This window comes from Scyliorhinus torazame, chromosome 1 (assembly GCF_047496885.1).
Source record: "Scyliorhinus torazame isolate Kashiwa2021f chromosome 1, sScyTor2.1, whole genome shotgun sequence".
Classification (NCBI taxonomy): domain Eukaryota; kingdom Metazoa; phylum Chordata; class Chondrichthyes; order Carcharhiniformes; family Scyliorhinidae; genus Scyliorhinus; species Scyliorhinus torazame.
This window is the reverse complement of record NC_092707.1, coordinates 354,831,310-354,848,388: the sequence shown is the minus strand read 5'-3', so window position 1 is coordinate 354,848,388 and position 17,079 is coordinate 354,831,310. Positions and strand designations below refer to the sequence as shown.

Below are 17,079 nucleotides of genomic sequence, written 5' to 3'. Positions count from 1 at the left end.
CCTATGCGAGTGCCTTTCCAATGAGCTTCACTCCATTCTCTCTCATGCAATGGCCACATCCCCACACTAGCCTCCCCCAATTCCACTTGACAGATGGGCATCTACATTGGAAAGCCTTAGTGGGCTGCCTAACCAGCCAAGGGCGAGGACTGAGGGCACACGAGTGCATTGACTTGACCTGTGTGTTGACTTCCCGGAGGTGATCAACGCGGCCACAAAACTTGCCGTGTCAGGGCTGACTGATGAGCTCGGATATCTTTGCCCCTTGCATTGGGGGCTACATCGGTGTCTCTCTCACTTATGGAGCTCAATGTTTGGAGGCTCAGCTACCAAAGAGTTAACTAGTGGTGCCAATCAGTGGCAGATCCATGCAAGGTCTGAAAGCACCCCCTCCCTCCGGTAGTAATGCCCAATGTCTTCTCCAGTGCCACCTCTCCATCGGACTCCTTGGAGAATAAGGCGACCTGTGCGCTCACCTTCGATATCCCCTTCACTGGTGAGGTCGCTAGGTTCACGTTTTCTGTAGAGTTGCTGTAAACTGCGCAGACATTCCTGGGCGGGAATCTCATTACATCACCAGTGAGGGGTGTGGAAAATTGGGAAAAGAGGTCTTGCCGGCGAAATTCTCGTTTCTCAACTCTCATGGGATTTTGTGCCTGTCACCATTTACGTTGATGACAAAATTTCTCCCCAAGTAGAGGAATGTCTTGTGTTGGGCCGACAATAACATTTTCTATGTTGATGAATTCACAAATAGCTACTGTTCAGTAAAGGCAAACTGACCATGTATGCATTGCAATAATAATTAGCATAGTTTTTAGGTATTAGATTTTGTGGGGCGGAGGGCAAGGGCACCTCTCCAGATTCTCATCAATGGATGAAAAGAAGGGAAAGAAGGTGTTGTTTGGGGGCTGGGGGTTGATTGGAGGGGTGAGAAGTGATGGCCAACTGGAGAAGGGTTTGAACTGGGGGAGGTTGATCGATCATGGGGTAAGGTGGGGTGTCGTTCAAAGAGGGGAAGAATGGGTCGATCAGGGAAGGAAAGACGGGGTCAATCAGTTAGGCTGCCAATGGGAAGTACAAGCCTGTGTGGCGGGAGTGGAGGAGCTTGGAAAACTTGTGATTCGATCATTGGCCAGGTGGGGTGGGTTTGGTCATGGGTGGGGAATAGGTGTCCAATCACAGAGGCTGCTTTAGCAGTCACCCAGACCCAGGAGGTAGATGCAAAGACAACTCCTGAATTTGCCAAGTCCTCACCTCAATGAAGCAACTGGGTTCCCAGAGGTTCAGGAAACTTGGCTGACAGTTAAAGTTGAAAAACTGCAGACAACAAGGCTCACAGCTTCATTAACATCATTATTAAAGTTTTAGTTGGAACAGGGCGAATACGGGCAGTTTGAATACAGGTTTGAGTATGGAAACAGGTTTTACAGAGTTTATCTCCTAACTCACCACTGACCCAAATTCATCCCAATGTTTCACAGCAACTCACACTATCCAAGGTTGGCACTCAGCAGAAAAGTAAGATGATTTAGACGGAAAGACTGAAGACTCAGCAAAAGGGATGGATTTTTAAGTAACAGTAAGAAGTCTTACAACACCAGGTTAAAGTCTAACAGGTTTGTTTCGAATCACTAGCTTTCGGAGCGCTATAGTTGGACTTTAAGGGAAGGTGGGAGCAATATAAAAAGAGTTTTTGGAAGAACATTTGAGATATATTGGGCATGATTGGAACAGAAATGAGAGGAAACAAACAAAAGTCCAGAATCAATGAAGCAAGAGAAATGGACATGAATATCCAACTGGAGAATATCACGCTGATGGGTGGAGTCAGGGCATGGAAGAGTTTTAAAGGAGAGTTTTGAAATGAATTTGTTGGATGTTTTTGGCACTGGAACTTTAAGGATGTGTGTGAAAGACAGCTTTGATTGGGTCATATTAGGGAATCTGCAAGTATATGGAGAATGAAGTGATTAAACAAAAGGCAGACTAAAAACACACAAGATGACAGAGCAAGGAAACAAAGGAAAGAGAAGAAACAGAAATAAATGAGACCCCACGTGGAAAGATAAAGAATTGAGAAAAATCATTAAAATAAAGACTGAGGGACAATCATTTATTATGTTGTGAAAATGCTTGGTATTGGCTGACATCTGTAATTTCCTACATTACATTTTTAATCTCAGCTGTGCAGGTAAAGAGGTTAAAAATAGAAAAGGAATGAGACTGCAGAAATCATAAAAGTAACAACAGCCTCTTCTACTTGTTTTTTTAACAATAAATTTAGAGTACCCAATTATTTTTTTTCCAATTAAGGGGCAATTTAGCATGACAAATCTACCTACCCCGCACATCTTTGGGTTGTGGGTTGAGACCCATGCAGACACGGGGAGAATGTACACAGCCTCTTCTACTTGTAACCTGAATACACTCAGTCATATCTTCAGCCCTCGAGTGTGGTAAGTACACAAAGGGTTAATGTACATACACTACACCTAGATAGACACTAGAGGGAGCACCAGAGACATGACACACAGACATTCAACCAATAGGTCAGTAAGATAGGACACGACCAATGGGCATTCACGATACACACAGAGGTGACACTACCACAGGAGGGCATTATACCAACCCATATAAAAGGACACATCACACATGCTCAGCCTCTTTCCAGTGGAGACACTCAGTGAGTACAGACACAGGGTTGATTGAACATCACACCCACCACATGGATTGTAGCAGACTGGTTCGTCAGTCTGAATAGCTATACCAGGATTAACAGTAGAGTCGAATCCAAGTAGGAGAATCGTTAATAGGTTAATTAGTTAAAGCTATCTCCAAGTCTGAACCTTCCTTTGTCAGAGTGCACATCAAGGAAGTAGCTTATGCTATGTCAAGAGCATAACAAAACACCGAGTACGTTGTGAAAAACAGATCTCGGGTCTGTGGAATGAACAAATTGAGCACCAATGAACAAAATAAGTAATTTCAAAAGGACTAGATTACTTGAAACTGTTGATTTACCTTATTTTCTTGATTACGGAAATAATACAGAATCTTTCCAACAAGTGCACACCAGACTCTCTTGGAGTAACCATGTTTTACCTGCAAGTCAATTGTTTATAAGTTAGTTAGGAGGCAATGATCTGCCTTCTGATTCCATGCATAGCATAAAAATCAAGATTTAAAATTAAGGAAAAAGGTCCTCTTCCCAGACTTGCGATTCCCTCTTCATTAATTGCTCGGAGTACAATTTTAAAAAAAAAGTATATTTATTAGGATTTTACATTTTAGAAAATGATGCAGAGTTACATAGCATGAAGAAAAAAGAAAAACGGCTAGCATACATAAGCACAGACTGGAATAGGAGAACAACAGCATAATTGGTGCAGTACAATTATTAAACAAAACTAGATGTTCATATGACCCCACCGAGGACCGTGGGAAAAACAGGATACAATCATAAAGACATGATAAAACGGTCCACAGCCTCCCATGCGGCACAGGTCCACAACCGTCACAAGTCAGGATAGTTTCCCGTGGTAAGATCGGGCGCACAGCAACATACATGTCCCTCGACTCCAGCAACACCACAGGCATCAACAACCGATCACAGCCATCCCCTTTGGATATCAGGGCCAACTGCATCCACAGAAAAACCAAGAGCTGATTTACCATACCCAACACAAAAACAAAAGAAAATACACAAAAACCTCAATTCGAAGGGGAGTTACATACATACCCCACTATGCAAACCATATAACCGTGACGAGAGGACCAACAGCAACATATCCAAGCTATTCTCAAATCCAGGGTTTCCCATAAAAGGAGGACTAGAACTACCAAAAATAACCTACCTAATAACCAGAGCTCAAGACCCCACCCAGGCCCGAGCTACTGTGGTGCCCATGAAGCACTCACCGACAGAAAGAGAATAAGCCACTCAACCGACAAAGAGGCAACTCACCCCCTAGGGGAACCACCGGATAACCATCGATGTACAGGACTAGAATAAGGATAATAAGTCCAGTCCCAGGTGAGGGGTGGTGCCATCCCCATGAGACAAGGAATTATCAACACCCAACAATAGGACGCCCCGAGAGGGAGGGCAACTCCATTCTTCCCAGCACCACCAGGGGGTCCCCCCACCAACCAGGCCTGATCAGGAAAAAAGCCAGCACCATGCTCATCCGGACGAGAAGAAAAAGAAAAAAAAACCCTGAAAAGGAAGCGCCCAAATCAATGCAAGGCGACCACCATTACAGAAGGAGTACCCAGAGTAGTTCCACTCCCTAGCAGCCAGACAAAAAAAAGAACAAGATCCATCAGAACTAACCTTTGAATATCAAGGGATCAGAATCCGCCCTAAACCCCAAACCTCTCAGGCAACTGCCTGACACACGTCCATGAGGAGAACCAGCCACCCAATCAACAAAAGGGTGTCAAAAAACAAGATATCTACCAAGCACAGAGCTCAGCCCATCCCCAGGTCCACACACATCTTGGGAGCTAAACCCAGCCTCTCCAGATACCCTCTTCTGCAGGCACTCCCAAAAAGGGACCCGTCTCCCCCTCCCCCCCCCTACCTTCAGGGACAGCAGCCACGGCACTGGACCTGGCCTAGCCAACCACCATCCAAATCACAAGTATATCCCCAGGACCTCCCACAGCCCCAAAACGTACATCCCGAGCCTTAGGGTTGGGTGGAGGTGTTGACCTTGGGTGGGGTGCTCTTTCCAGGAGCCGGTGCAGACTCAATGGGCCGAATGGCCTCCTTCTGCACTGTAAATTCTATGATAATCTATGATTAATGTAGGGCAAAGGTTCGGCACAACATCGTGGTCCGAAGGGCCTGTTCTGTGCTGTATTTTTCTATGTTTCTATGTAAGCCTGATCTAGGGCAATGTACTGCTCTCACTGACACTAAAAGGAAAAGGATAATTGTTCCAGCCCTAGCTAGGAGGGCTCCCCAACCAGAGAGAAGGACTGTCAAGATACCCATCATTTGGGAGTCCTGGGTGGGATGGTTGGCTCCCTCCTCGACACCAGGAGGCCCACTCCACACCACTGGCCCATACCAGGATAAAGACAAGCACAATATATGCCCAGATGAAGGAAGAAGAACAAAATCCCCAAGTAAGGCAGCCCAAACCAACTCACGGCAACCACCATCACACAAAGGATACCCAGGGCCACCCTCCTCGCTGGACATCGGCCACGAATACTGATCCCACTTCAGTCTGCCCCAATAATAAATATGATATTTTAATAGTCAACAGTTCCGAAGAGAGATAAAGAAAGAGATCCAAACGAAGGGAAAAAACAAATTCAACCTAAAAGGAAGAGTCAAAAGGAACCAAGTCCTCCTCAGGATAACAAGCAGTCTGTCTGGGCCGTGCAAGGATAAAGGCATGGATTTGTAAGTTCAGTTCTAAAAGAAAAGAAAACCTGAAATGAATTAGCTCAAACTAGGGGGTTATCCTCAATCTCAGTGAGGATGAACTAACCATACCAACCCCAACTCTCCCCCTCCCATTCTGACTCAACTTCCCCTCCCATTCTGACTCAACTTACCTACCTTCTGAACAAGACGGGGTGACTGCAGAGAACAACCCCCTCCCCCAATCACAAGGACCATAAGACATTGCAAGACATAATAACAAAAAGGAGTGAAACTGAGCACAAATCCCATTCGTCTCAACATGAATTTGCTAAAGCAGGATAACCAATGGTACAGGCCAGCACGCCAGTATTTTGGACTCCCCTGTCGGAACAAAGTCAGCAACATGATCAATAGGGAGTAACGTCCAGGATAACAGATAATAGCAGGGCAATCTGCAGGATAAAGACATCCTACAGGTCGTACAAAAAGGCAAGGGCAAAAGGATGAAGCAGGATCAATGAGCACTCTTCAGGATCTCTCAAGGATTCAGACAATTAAAACATGATATTTCTGCCATGCCATCTCACCAACACCCAGGCGGCGGTCCACAGTCATCTGTGAGCCAAACTGAGCCCTGGCCTCGAAGACAGATTAGGTTTTGTTCCATTGAATTTGATGGACCTGGCCTCCAAATCAAGTAGACCGAAACATGGCAGTCAATTATCAAACTTAATCGGAAACTCACCTTCCACGTTGTGGCAGGGACTGGGCTCAAGGACACATACCGCCCGGCCTCTCTATCCTGAAACCGTCAGGATGGACAACACGCCATGTAATAGGATCTCGACAGCACAGAGGGGGGACTCTCACCAGGACAAGTGCTCTCTCAAGTGTAAGAGCCTCCTCTTGCACCTCCATTGCTTTCATAAAAGAAACCCCCAATTCTTTGAAGCGAGTCCTGATGACCTGCACTGCAACACCGAGATTTTCAGTGAAGACAAGATCTTCATTGGCAACTACCATCTGATGTACACAAAACTGCCAAGGCAAGAACCCACTCAGTAGCAACTGTGCCACTGCAATCCACCGCCACCCCTTACCGTACCATTTTTTCATTGAGAAAATATGCAGCCTACCTGTTATTCCAGAACAAATCATCAAAACAAATGATAAGTGGGCTACAGGATGGATTCTGGCATATCTTTTATTCTGTTATCGGCTAAATATTTTTGCATTGACTAATAGGTCATAAAATTCATTTGGCATTTCAGCATAAATGTACCACTGCCCAGAATAATGTTTGTTATCAAAAATACATACCTGTATGACATTGTTTGAGAGTTAAGTCAACAACCAGGTTTCTAAAACCTTGAAACAGCATCTGCGGGATCCTCCGCCCCACCGGCAGCGCACCCACGCCCGCACGTTTCCAGACAGAGTGGTGTGGCCCACAATGGGAAACCCCATTGGCTGGCTGCGGAATGGAAAGTCTCGCTGCCGGCGGAGCGCGCCATACTGGAAAACTGGGCTGGCGGGATGGAGAATCCCACCCCATTGCTTTTACAAGCAAGAAAGACTTAAACCATTGCATTGTAAACTTCAGAACTGCATGAGCCAGCTCTAAGTGCTGTAACTCCAAGAGGCAGCTGCAGACCCTCGGAATTAATAAACCTGCACAAAATAGACATCTTTATCCCTAAACAACAGCTCTTACAAGTTTCAGTATTAACAACTTCTATTGAAGGACCTGTAAGAATCACTTTAAAGATTACCTAAGACAAATATTTTAAGTTAATCAGAACTAAGACACACACCTTTGAAAATGCAATGTTAAAATCAACACTGGATTAGTTATTCAACTGCTTAAATAAATATGAATTACATACTCATGTAATATGGTAATACACATGTATTTCGAACTGGTTTTCACAAGCATCGCACTCAGAATTAATAGGAGCGTATGAACTTCTGTACCCAGCGGTGACTGTAAATTCCTGTAATTCAACCATCCATTATTATACAGCATCGAATTAATTAAATTTAGTACCTTGGTTAGTAAGCCTTCAATTGATGGTTTGACATCTGGCTGTGTGAAGAGGGGGCTGGCAGCTTGTATGCGTAGAACATTCTGTAAAACCCGAATCCATTCTTCAAGAATATTTGGAGAATCTGCAGTCAGGTAGTACGTCTTCTTTTCTGTAATCAGCTTACATAGAAAACACAGCAAAGATATCACCAGGGTATCAAGATTCTTTGTAATGGATACATGGTTGGACTGAGGCTCACATGGGCACCTCTACTCCGAAATAGCAGTTGTAAAAAGGCCAACCATTTGGAAGCCATTTCACTCCTAAAGTATTTTTACAATAGAATTACAAGGGCTAACTAAATCTTCAAACAAATGTTTGAAGAAACTTTCCATTGTTGGATCCCTTTTTGGAATATTCCTGCAAAGTGTTACTAAATAGTTACTAAAAAGGACATTTTATAATTATCAATGCTTAGTTTTTCAGGTACAATGGAGGCGTTACTGAATTCAATACAAGGTGAAGACCATCATCCGAGATCTCACTGGTTTTGTGCAACACAAACACTTCTGGTGGAGAAATTAATGATGAAGAAATTTACTACCCTAAAAAAAGGTGTTTAATTAACAATGGGCGAGGTACTAAATGAATACTTTGCATCAGTATTCACCAAAGAGAAGAAATTGGTAGACGTTGAGTCTGGAGAAGGGTTTGTAGATAGCCTGGGTCACATTGAGATCCAAAAAGACGAGGTGTTGGGCGTCTTAAAAAATATTATGGTAGATAAGTCCCCAGGGCCTGATGGGATCTACCCCAGAATACTGAAGGAGGCTGGAGAGGAAATTGCTGAGGCCTTGACAGAAATCTTTGGATCCTCACTGTCTTCAGGTGATGTCCCAGAGGACTGGAGAATAGCCAATGTTGTTCCTCTGTTTAAGAAGGGTAGCAAGGATAATCCCGGGAACTACAGGCCGGTGAGCCTTACTTCAGTGGTAGAGAAATTACTGGAGAGAATTCTTCGAGACAGGATCTACTCCCATTTGGAAGCAAATGGACGTATTAGTGAGAGGCAGCACGGTTTTGTGAAGGGAAGGTCGTGTCTCACTAACTTAATAGAGTTTTTTGAGGAGGTCACTAAGATGATTGATGCAGGTAGGGCAGTGGATGTTGTCTATATGGACTTCAGTAAGGCCTTTGACAAGGTCCCTCATGGTAGACTAGTACAAAAGGTGAAGTCACACGGGATCGGGGTGAGCTGGCAAGTTGGATACAGAACTGGCTAGGTCCTAGAAGGCAGAGAGTAGCAATGGAAGGATGCTTTTCTAATTGGAGGGCTGTGACCAGTGGTGTTCCACAGGGATCAGTGCTGGGACCTTTGCTCTTTGTAGTATATATAAATGATTGAGGAAAATGTAACTGGTCTGATTAGTAAGTTTGCAGACGACACAAAGGTTGGCGGAATTGCAGATAGCGATGAGGACTGTCAGAGGATACAGCAAGATTTAGATTGTTTGGAGACTTGGGCGGAGAGATGGCAGATGGAGTTTAATCCGGACAAATGTGAGGTAATGCATTTTGGAAGGTCTAATGCAGGTAGGGAATATACAGTGAATGGTAGAACCCTCACGAGTATTGAAAGTCAAAGAGATCTAGGAGTACAGGTCCACAGGTCATTGAAAGGGGCAACACAGGTGGAGAAGGTAGTCAAGAAGGCATACGGCATGCTTGCCTTCATTGGCCGGGGCATTGAGTATAAGAATTGGCAAGTCACCGGGGTTTAGGTGTTTTAGTAAGCTCAGAGAAGGAGGCAAAAGAGGGGGAGGTGTGGCGCTGCTAGTCAAGAGCAGTATTACGGTGGCGGAGAGGATGCTAGATGGGGACTCTTCTTCCGAGGTAGTATTGGCTGAAGTTAGAAACAGGAAAGGAGAGGTCACCCTGTTGGGAGTTTTTTTATAGGCCTCCTAATAGTTCTAGGGATGTAGAGGAAAGGATGGCGAAGATGATTCTGGATATGAGCGAAAGTAACAGGGTAGTTATTATGGGAGACTTTAACTTTCCAAATATTGACTGGAAAATATATAGTTCGAGTACAATAGATGGGTCGTTTTTTGTACAGTGTGTGCAGGAGGGTTTCCTGAAACAATATGTTGACAGGCCAACAAGAGGCGAGGCCACGTTGGATTTGGTTTTGGGTAATGAACCAGGCCAGGTGTTGGATTTGGAGGTAGGAGAGCACTTTGGGGACAGTGACCACAATTCGGTGACGTTTACGTTAATGATGGAAAGGGATAAGTATACACCGCAGGGCAAGAGTTATAGCTGGGGGAAGGGCAATTATGATGCCATTAGACGTGACTTGGGGGGGATAAGGTGGAGAAGTAGGCTGCAAGTGTTGGGCACACTGGATAAGTGGGGCTTGTTCAAGGATCAGCTACTGCGTGTTCTTGATAAGTATGTACCGGTCAGACAGGGAGGAAGGCGTCGAGCGAGGGAACCGTGGTTTACCAAGGAAGTGGAATCTCTTGTTAAGAGGAAGAAGAAGGCCTATGTGAAGATGAAGTGTGAAGTTTCGGTTGGGGCGATGGATAGTTACAAGGTAGCGAGGAAGGATCTAAAGAGAGAGCTAAGACGAGCAAGGAGGGGACATGAGAAGTATTTGGCAGGAAGGATCAAGGAAAACCCAAAAGCTTTCTATAGGTATGTCAGGAATAAGCGAATGACTAGGGAAAGAGTAGGACCAGTCAAGGACAGGGATGGGAAATTGTGTGTGGAGTCTGAAGAGATAGGCGAGATACTAAATGAATATTTTTCGTCAGTATTCACTCAGGAAAAAGATAATGTTGTGGAGGAGAATGCTGAGCCCCAGGCTAATAGAATAGATGGCATTGAGGTACGTAGGGAAGAGGTGTTGGCAATTCTGGACAGGCTGAAAATAGATAAGTCCCCGGGACCTGATGGGATTTATCCTAGGATTCTATGGGAGGCCAGGGAAGAGATTGCTGGACCTTTGGCTTTGATTTTTATGTCATCATTGGCTACAGGAATAGTGCCAGAGGACTGGAGGACAGCAAATGTGGTCCCTTTGTTCAAAAAGGGGAGCAGAGACAACCCCGGCAACTATAGACCGGTGAGCCTCACGTCTGTAGTGGGTAAAGTCTTGGAGGGGATTATAAGGGACAAGATTTATAATCATCTAGATAGGAATAATATGATCAGGGATAGTCAGCATGGCTTTGTGAAGGGTAGGTCATGCCTCACAAACCTTATTGAGTTCTTTGAGAAGGTGACTGAACAGGTAGACGAGGGTAGAGCAGTTGATGTGGTGTATATGGATTTCAGCAAAGCGTTTGATAAGGTTCCCCATGGTAGGCTATTGCAAAAAATACGGAGGCTGGGGATTGAGGGTGATTTAGAGATGTGGATCAGAAATTGGCTAGCTGAAAGAAGACAGAGGGTGGTGGTTGATGGGAAATGTTCAGAATGGAGTTCAGTTGCAAGTGGAGTACCACAAGGATCTGTTCTGGGGCCGTTGCTGTTTGTCATTTTTATCAATGACCTAGAGGAAGGCGCAGAAGGGTGGGGGAGTAAATTTGCAGACGATACTAAAGTCGGTGGTGTTGTCGATAGTGTGGAAGGATGTAGCAGGTTACAGAGGGATATAGATAAGCTGCAGAGCTGGGCTGAGAGGTGGCAAATGGAGTTTAATGTAGAGAAGTGTGAGGTGATTCACTTTGGAAGGAATAACAGGAATGCGGAATATTTGGCTAATGGTAAAGTTCTTGAAAGTGTGGCTGAGCAGAGGGATCTAGGTGTCCATGTACATAGATCCCTGAAAGTTGCCACCCAGGTTGATAGGGTTGTGAAGAAGGCCTATGGAGTGTTGGCCTTTATTGGTAGAGGGATTGAGTTCCGGAGTCGGGAGGTCATGTTGCAGCTGTACAGAACTCTGGTCCGGCCGCATTTGGAGTATTGCGTACAGTTCTGGTCACCGCATTATAGGAAGGACGTGGAGGCTTTGGAGCGGGTGCAGAGGAGATTTACCAGGATGTTGCCTGGTATGGAGGGAAAATCTTATGAGGAAAGGCTGACGGACTTGAGGTTGTTTTCGTTGGAGAGAAGAAGGTTAAGAGGAGACTTAATAGAGGCATACAAAATGATCAGGGGGTTGGATAGGGTGGACAGTGAGAGCCTTCTCCCGCGGATGGATATGGCTGGCACGAGGGGACATAACTTTAAACTGAGGGGTAATAGATATAGGACAGAGGTCAGAGGTAGGTTCTTTACGCAAAGAGTAGTGAGGCCGTGGAATGCCCTACCTGCTACAGTAGTGAACTCGCCAACATTGAGGGCATTTAAAAGTTTATTGGATAAACATATGGATGATAATGGCAGAGTGTAGGTTAGATGGCTTTTGTTTCGGTGCAACATCGTGGGCCGAAGGGCCTGTACGGCACTGTATTGTTCTATGTTCTATGTTCTATGTATAGAACCTTAGTTAGGCCACACTTGGAGTATAGTGTTCAATTCTGGTCGCCACACTACCAGAGGGATGTGGAGGCTTTAGAGAGGGTGCAGAAGAGATTTACCAGAATGTTGCCTGGTATGGAGGGCATTAGCTATGAGGAGCGGTTGAATAAACTCTCACTGGAACGAAGGAGGTTGAGGGGAGACCTGATAGAGGTCTACAAAATTCTGAGGGGCATAGACAGAGTGGATAGTCAGAGGCTTTTCCCCAGGGTAGAGGGGTCAATTACTAGGGGGCATAGGTTTAAGGTGCGAGGGGCAAGGTTTAGAGTAGATGTACGAGGCAAGTCTTTTACGTAGAGGGTAGTGTGTGCCTGGAACTCGCTACCGGAGGAGGTGGTGGAAGCAGGGACGATAGTGACATTTAAGGGGCATCTTGACAAATACATGAATAGGATGGGAATAGAGGGATACGGACCCAGGAAGTGTAGAAGATTGTAGTTTAGTCGGGCAGCATGGTCGGCACGGGTTTGGAGGGTCGAAGGGCCTGTTGCTGTGCTGTACATTTCTTTGTTCTTTGTTCATACAGCAATTAAGGGCGCAATTCTCTGGAAAAAATTTCTAAGTTGGTAGCGAACAGGAATTGCTGCAAACTTCCCGGCGCTCGGCCCAGAGAGGCCGGAAACGCAATTCGATGTTAATTGGTCCACTGAACGAGGCCTCACGGGCTTCTCGCCGCAAATGACGGCTCGCCAGCTGATTTGCCGCGATTGTGTTCGCCAGCCCCCCGCTAACGAGATTGAGAAGCACTTAGCTGCACTTGTTCAGCCAACCCAAGCCAGCTCGCAAGATTGGCGCCAAGGAGACCAGCCCCAAGATTCGGGAATGCAGCTCTAAGGAGGCTGTTAGATGCCGTGGAGACCAGGAGGGATATCCTGTTCCCCAGAGGGTCCCGGAGAGTCAGCCATAGGGCAGCCAGTGCTGCCTGGGATGAGGTGGCGGCAGCTGTGAGCTTGGGGAGTGTGACCAGGAGGACTGGCCACCAGTGACATAAGGTCAACGACTTACACCGGGCAGCACGAGTGAGTAGACACCAAGGTCACCCCCCCCACCCCCCAGGGAGCATCCACCCCATGCGACCCCCAACTCTTCCTTCAGCAGCCCCCACCCCCCCCGCCACTGTGAACCACACGTGTGGCTAATGATGTTCTCTGTGTCTCCTCGGAAAAGCTCTCCCATAATCGCCGGGAGAGGGCCAGACTGAGAGGGGTGCCGGACTTAAGAATCCTCATCTCTTTCGAGGAGCGTGCCCTGGAGGTGACTGGGGTGGCCAAGGACAGAACTGTCAATAACGCGGAGGCTGGCAAACGCCGCAGAGGTGAGGAACCACCAGACTTCACCCGGAGGACCTGTCAAAGGCGAGTTGTTATTGCCTTACTGACTTACCAATCGCTCCCACTGACCACATGTCCATTCTCTCGCATGTCCGCCAGTACCGGCCCATCCCGTGCGGCACTCTCTCCTGATTCCGAGGGGAATACCTCAGAGGGGAGCTCCGAGGATGCAACCGTTATAGTAGCGGCACAGCTGTCATCCCCACCCTCCACCAGCGCTGTTACACACCTCAGTGGGAAACGTTAGTGGTCAGGCTTCTGGGGCACAATCCGGTGAGCACCATACTGCTGCTGATGCACATCAGGTGGAGGCAGGAACCCCTATGTGAGAAAGCAGTCGGAGGGCTGCTGGATTCCAGGACCCAGTTGCGGTACAGAGGTACTTGGAGCTGATTGAGATGATAGGGTTCAGCCGGAACATTCAGAGGGAGATGTGAGCGTCAGCCCAGCATATCCATAGCCGCTTGGAGGTGTCTCAAAGGTTATGGGCGCAGGAGATGGCGCCGGCAATGCGTGGCATCGAGGCCAACATTGCAAGAGTGGCGGCCGCAGTGGAAAGCCGGCTGCATGACGTCGGGACCAGGTGCCCAAGGCGTCATGCAATCGGTGACGACAACGTCCGAATCACTGGGGGATGTCACCCAGTTCTGCGGGACGTGTCCCGCTCTCAGATGGGAATGACCAAGGCACTGCCGAGCTTGTCCCAGTCACAGTGGACACTGCCGAGGCGCTGCAGAGCATGTCCCAGTCACTGAGAAGCATCGCCGAGGATGTTGACACGATGGTGCAAATATTGGGGAACTACCAGGGCTGGCAGAGCCAGATGATGTAGAGGCAGCCGGGGTTCAAAACAGCTGCCCCTCCGTCCCATGGTGAACCCCAGGGCCCTATGGGCACATACCAGGAGGAGGGAGCGTTGGATGCCAACCCGGACCCATCCCATGTCCGGGTGGCATGTTGTTCTTCTCTGTTAGTACCTTCAGACTGTGTCTATAAACACAGATTCATGGGCTTATCTGACAAATTGAATTTTATGCATAAACTTCAATTTGTCAGATGAGCTTTGATTTGTAAAAAATAAGCTGAAAATACTACTGTACCTGAATTGTTTGTTTTCCATCACACCTGACAATATGATTTGAGACATTGAGCTCAATCTGTCCCTGTGGTTTGCGGATAACATCACTCTGGATTCAGAGATAACAGAGAAATCAGATTTTAGCAAGTGCAATATAGATTAAAAGAAACTTTCTGGATTCAAATCCAGATCAGACTGAAAGGAAGTTTTAATCTGTTTTCTGGCCTTAACTTTCTTACATGAAAATCAGGTGCTGACTAATGGAGTCACTAAATTGCTTGGGAACCCCTTGCAGGGATTCTTAGAATTCTTGGTGCTGGGTCCTGCCTCAAAACACCCATTGACTGGATACACGTGTACAATAATAGTAATCATTGTCACAAGTAGGCATACATTAACACTGCCATGAAGTTACTGTGAAAAGCCCATAGTCACCACATTCTGGCGACTGTTCGGGTACACAGAGGGAGAATTCAGAATGTCCAATTCACCTAACAAGCGTATCTTTCATGACTTGTGGGAGGAAACTGGAGCACCCGGAGGAAACCTACACAGACACAGGGAGAACGTGCAGACACCATACAGACAGTGACCCAAGCCAGAATCTAATCTGGGACCCTGGCGCTGTGAAGTAATAGTGCTAACCACTGTGCTACCAAGGACCAGAATGTAGGACTATCATTCCTTATTGGAATCTCCCCCTCACCCCCAGGATCTTTTTACCGAATTAGGACTTCCCAGTTGCCGACTGAGGGAGTCTCAACTAGGATAATTTATAATCTGTCTTTGTGGCAATAAGGAACTTCCCTTCTTGGAAGAACAGAAATGAATGGTAGTGCAGCAATCTGATTGTGGAGTGCCTTTGAGAGAGGCACGAGTTCTATCAGTTGGGGAATGGACAAAGAGACAGGGGAGTTTGAAAATTGCAGCAATATAATTCAGAACAAAAGAGCAGAAAACTACAATATGAAGCACTCCAGTTTATGGAAAGGAGGAAGACTTGCATACCGTGATTTAATATAGGATGAAGTAAGTGAGTATATCTGTATTAGTGACTAAAGAGTAATTAGAGTTCAGAATTTTATATCTGAAGCTAATTTAGATAATGTGAGTGATACATTATGGAAACAACATTCCACTAGTTCAGCTATAAAACAAAGATAGAAAAGCTCTTCTAATACATTCTTGTTGCTACAATACAATAGATTAACCATATCCTCTGTGGTTTGGAAGAACAAAACATGTTCTCATTCAAGTGTATAAAATTCTTGGAGGGCTTTACAGCACAGGAGTCAGCCATTCGGACCATGGCTTCCATACCGGACGGACAAAGTTGTGAAACGTTGGAACTCTCTACCCCAGGTAGCTGTGGAAGTTCACTTCCCGAATATATTTAAGACTGAGATTGATAGACTTCTGGTCACTTACAGCATCAGGAAAAATGTAGTTGATAAGTCAGCCATGATCTTGTTGAATAGTGGAGCAGGCTCGAAGAGCTACATAACTGACTCCTATTAATTATGTTCTTGCGGCATGATGTTGAATTAGTGACTTTGTACAATTAGAACTGACTAATTATATTAATCTTACTTACTGGTGATTTGTAGTATAGCAATTCACCACCTTTGAGAACAAACCATCGCCGTTTCCACGTTTTCACTTTCCCTCCCATTTTTAACAAATATCCAGACTTTTCTGAAGGTTCCTGTACAATAAGATCATTGTGCATTTTGATTATTACTATTATTTATAAAAAACGTAGTGTGTTATTTTGTCACATTCTTAGATGAATAAGCAAATTTTAGTGCAACATATTTTTCTGTCCTTTTGATACATGTGTGTGCAAAGAGTGGAACGGCAATCTAAATGATTAGAACAGGTAACAAATACTACTGGACTACTTTAAAAAAAAAAAAAGAAGCTATTTGGCAGGTAGGATATGCTCATGGAAAACTGATTATTTTAGGACAATTTCTGTTTATCTCCTAAAGATAATTTTTTGTATGTTTGCTTGGGCCCCAAAATTTCCAATCAAAGCCATCAGGAGGTCCTGTTGCAAGCTGTAACTATCATAATTCTAATGGATCAAAAGGACCGAGAAGAAAACGGCTACTCTGGGGCAGGTTAGCACAGTTGGCTAGATGGATAGTGTGGGGTTCAGATTAACGGCAGTGACACAGGATTTGAATCCCTCTTTTATTGGAGGTAAATTCGGGGCTTGCTTCCTCACCCTCTACGGCTCTCAGCCATAGTTTGGTGTGAATGCAAGAAAAAAAAGGCTTCTTATTCTATGGATTCTAGACCCAAAACAAACATTTGAATTAAAAAAAAAAATTTAAAGTACCTAATTCATTCTTTTTTCCAATTAAGGGGCAATTTAGCATGGCCAATCCACCTACCCTGCACATCTTTTTGGGTTGTGGAGGTGAGACCCACGCAGACATGGGGAGATGTGCAAACTCCACACGGACAGTGACCCGGGGCTGAGATCGAATCCAGGTCCTCGGCACCATGAAGCAGCAGTGCAACACCCAAATTCAGAAATTCAATCCTGACATTTTAATGGTGGTTTGCGAAGTAGATGTACCTTTACACCAGACTGCATGAATAAACAATACAGCAGGAATCACTTTTATAGTTGAAACTAGCTAATGTTTCGAACAATCAATGTATGTTGTGAGCCTTCAAGCAGCATTAACAGCAGGAAAGTATTGTGTCAAATCTTGCTTGGGT

At 45.6% G+C, this 17,079-nt stretch overlaps 1 protein-coding gene across 2 annotated transcripts in view; it reads right to left on the bottom strand.

Moving 5' to 3' along the window:
* plekhh2 (pleckstrin homology domain containing, family H (with MyTH4 domain) member 2) overlaps positions 1-17,079 on the bottom strand; it is a 241,439-nt gene that overhangs the window by 72,878 nt on the left and 151,482 nt on the right. For both annotated transcript variants that reach the window (XM_072510490.1, XM_072510480.1), the window contains 4 exons: positions 15,941-16,051; positions 14,369-14,455; positions 7,431-7,589; positions 3,025-3,105 (listed from right to left, as the gene is read on the bottom strand). In XM_072510490.1, coding sequence (XP_072366591.1) covers positions 3,025-3,105; positions 7,431-7,589; positions 14,369-14,455; positions 15,941-16,051 — 438 coding nt within the window. The remainder of the gene's footprint in view (positions 1-3,024; positions 3,106-7,430; positions 7,590-14,368; positions 14,456-15,940; positions 16,052-17,079) is intronic.